The sequence below is a fragment of the Cryptomeria japonica genome, chromosome 3 (genome assembly GCF_030272615.1).
Source record: "Cryptomeria japonica chromosome 3, Sugi_1.0, whole genome shotgun sequence".
NCBI lineage: Eukaryota > Viridiplantae > Streptophyta > Pinopsida > Cupressales > Cupressaceae > Cryptomeria > Cryptomeria japonica.
In genome coordinates, this window is record NC_081407.1 from 8818038 (window position 1) to 8821267 (window position 3230).

The following is a 3230-nucleotide window of genomic DNA, read 5'->3' on the forward strand; positions in this document are numbered from 1 at the left end:
TTGAGGAATGTATAGCGATTGAGCAAATCATGACATTTACTAAATCCCAAAAAGTGTAGAATTTGATATTGAGATACAACTCATGAAAATAGTCTAGAAGTAGGATAAATTAAAAGAGTAATCCTCACGTTTATGTCAACAATATACCATTTAAAATATCATTTCTTATAATTAATGTGATGAAAGTGTATCATATAATTTTTTATTTCAAAGATAACTTAACATTATAAACTTAATAATATAAATTCAATCAATTTTGACGATGAAAATTCATGAGAAAGCATAGTGCACCTTATAAGAAAACCATGGAGGAGTTTACCTAGATGTTTAAATATATAGGAAGGAGTCGAAGTCTAAATATATAGGAAGGAGTCGAAGTCTTGATGATAATGGAAATGGCAAGAAGAGAAGTTGGGAATCTACAGGAGAGTGTTGTCTAGAGCAGCGAAGGAAACGAATGAGAAGCCAGGCCGACCTGTGGGTTCTAGAAACAGGGCCAAATCCCCTGTTACAATGGTAGATATTGAAGGTGCAGCCAGGCCTATTGCCCTCATCTAATTCAACTGAATGTTTTGATTGTATTTTCTTGAATTTTGATTGTATTTTCTTGAATTTTTTATTGTATTTTCTTGGATTTCTTGAAGCTAATTAAGTATGGTAGGAATTGATGCAGAAGTCCGTGGTGTACCAGAATCCCAGTCCTGTGATGGAGGGCGTAGTTTAGAGCAGCCAAGGAGGCGAAGGGGCCGTCCTCGGGGCTCCAGAAACAGGGTCAGAGCCCAAGGTGCAGCCGGGCTTATTCCCCTCATCTTGGTAAGAGACTGTAACGTAATTCGTTGCTTGAATGAGTTCAGGAGGAGCATTAACCACGATGGAATCTTGATTTTGATGGCTCGTGGGCGAGTACGCAATGTAGTAATAATTTAGCCTCATCCTCAGGCCCCCGGGAATTTGCAAGGTACCTTTTAGTTGATACAGCTCTCTGCTCCTATTACGCCTGGCATCTGGAATCAACCTTTGTCGGCTACTCTGGAAGGTCGTCAAGGACAAATCAGAGGAGATATCTTTGGAGAGAATCTGTGGGTAGATGGTTGAGTAGTTATTGTGGTTACTCGCTTAGCCAACCCTGTCTATTTCAGCCAACCTTCTGCAGCTCACAATCACTCAGTTCATCAGAACAGTGGGTTTCGTCTACCTTATTCTGCTCCACCTCCACCACCACCATCTCATACAAATGTGCACCCTGCTACAGGTTCTCATCAGCCAAGAAGGATCAACAATATGCATCAGGGTATCGTGGTTTCTTCTTCTGCTCCTATTCCTCTCCCACCTCCACCTCCACCTCCACCACCACCATCTCAGACAAATGTGCACCCAGCTACAGGTCCTCATCAGGGTATCGTGGTTTCTTCTTCTGCTCCACCTCCACCTCCACCTCCACCTCCACCACCACCATCTCAGACAAATGTGCACCCTGCTACAGGTCCTCATCAGGGTATCGTGGTTTCTTCTTCTGCTCCACCACCACCTCCACCTCCACCTCCACCTCCACCATCTCAGGCGAATGTGCACCCTGCTACAGCTCATCAGACTATTCCACCCCTACCACCACCATCTCAGACCATCAGCTCCATCACCCGGGTCCGCACGGAAGTTGTGAAATACTTCTTTCAATTATTTGGGTGATTCTTTTTTATCAATCTTTATTTGAAGTATGGTTTCTTGACTTTCCCTTCTCAGACTGGTAGTTTGTAATCTCCGATCCCAAAGTATGGTTTTCCCATATTTACTTATGAGATGTAAAGATTCATACTCTCTTATAAGATGTAAAGGTTTTTTTTCCTTATTGTGACTCTTACTAATAATGCTCTCTTTATGTTTCCTTATGAGACTTGAAGCTTTTTCTTCTTGTTATAGCTGATTATAATCTCAAACCTAATAAGTAAGCTTTCTTGATATTCTTTTATAAGATGTAAAACTTTTCTTTCTTATTGCAATTGATTATAATATCAGACATACTAAATATGGTTTCTTAACGTTTTTCATGAAATGTAAAGCTTTTCCCTCTTTTCATGACTGTTATAGTCTCATCAGATCTGTTAAGATGTTTTATAGATATTTTTTCATCAGATGTAAAGCTTTTTCATTCTTGCCATGGCTGGTTATAATCTCAGACCTATAAAGTATTTTTTTAATTAGATGTAAAGTATTGAGTACTTCTCCAAGAAATGGAATTCTTGTTCTTTTGTATTCATGAATAAAAATAATTTGAAGAGGTTGTGATGTAGTTCCTTATAATCTTTTCTACTTTACTTTAAATCGGTCAGCAAAGGTCTTAATTACATTCTTTGATGCCCAAGACTGAAACTCCTTTCAGCAGCAATCTTTTAGTTATTTTAATCATTCCTGTCTGCAAACAACTATCATTTAAAATGAATATCTTGTTCATCACTAGCAGAAGCAAAGTGTATCAAGAAAACAATTGAGTGCCAAGTATATTGAGTGTGGAGGAGCATGCCATTCATTTCCTTACCTTGTTTACATAAATAACCTTAACTATACTTTAATGGGTTCTAATGTCTGAGCTCTGGTACACGAAGTCATCAGAAATAGATTCCAATGGAACATGTCCTGTCTCCAATGAATTAGTAGTCCTCCTCTTCACAGTTTCATTGACTGCCAGCATGATTCCGCTATTAACTTTTATTGCTATGAACATACATCATTTACAGTCTTCCATTCTTCATCTCTCTGCCTTCTATACCCTGTTGTAACCCTCCCATTTGGCGCGGGTTGGAAGGTTGATCCTAAGAAAGGTTCTGAATTCGGATTTACACCTGCCAATTGAATTTGCCTAAAAGTTTCTATGCTTTTTCAACAAATCTGTTCTAGGCGTATCTCACAAAATTTCTAAGAGGCGTTCTGTCAAACAGTCGACGTATTGATGATCTATCCTTTATGCTTTTACAGATGTCCATACCTCGTTCCAAATCTCCCATGTGTTGCGAGCTGGAAGGATGTTTCACAAATTTCGTAAAACAATTGTTAAAGGGTTCTACAAGACATTTTGTCAAACAGTTCGCGTATCACGATCTGTTTTTTAATATAATATTCCAACTTACGTCCTATATCTCAAAGCCACCAAATTTAGGCTGTAAATTTTCAGGGCATTCTCTTTTCTTCGATCTAATTCAAGAATGTTACTGGTCTATTTTATATACTCAAATATA

General features: G+C 38.6%; 1 protein-coding gene across 1 annotated transcript; it reads left to right on the plus strand.

The window, feature by feature from the left end:
- Positions 1-319: 319 nt before the first annotated feature.
- Positions 320-1844, plus strand: LOC131065632 (formin-like protein 7). Its single transcript, XM_058000193.2, has 2 exons — positions 320-529; positions 674-1844. The coding sequence occupies exon 2, from the start codon at positions 1282-1284 to the stop codon at positions 1684-1686; it is 405 nt and encodes a 134-aa protein (XP_057856176.1). The 5' UTR covers positions 320-529; positions 674-1281; the 3' UTR covers positions 1687-1844.
- The last annotated feature ends 1386 nt before the right edge of the window (positions 1845-3230 follow it).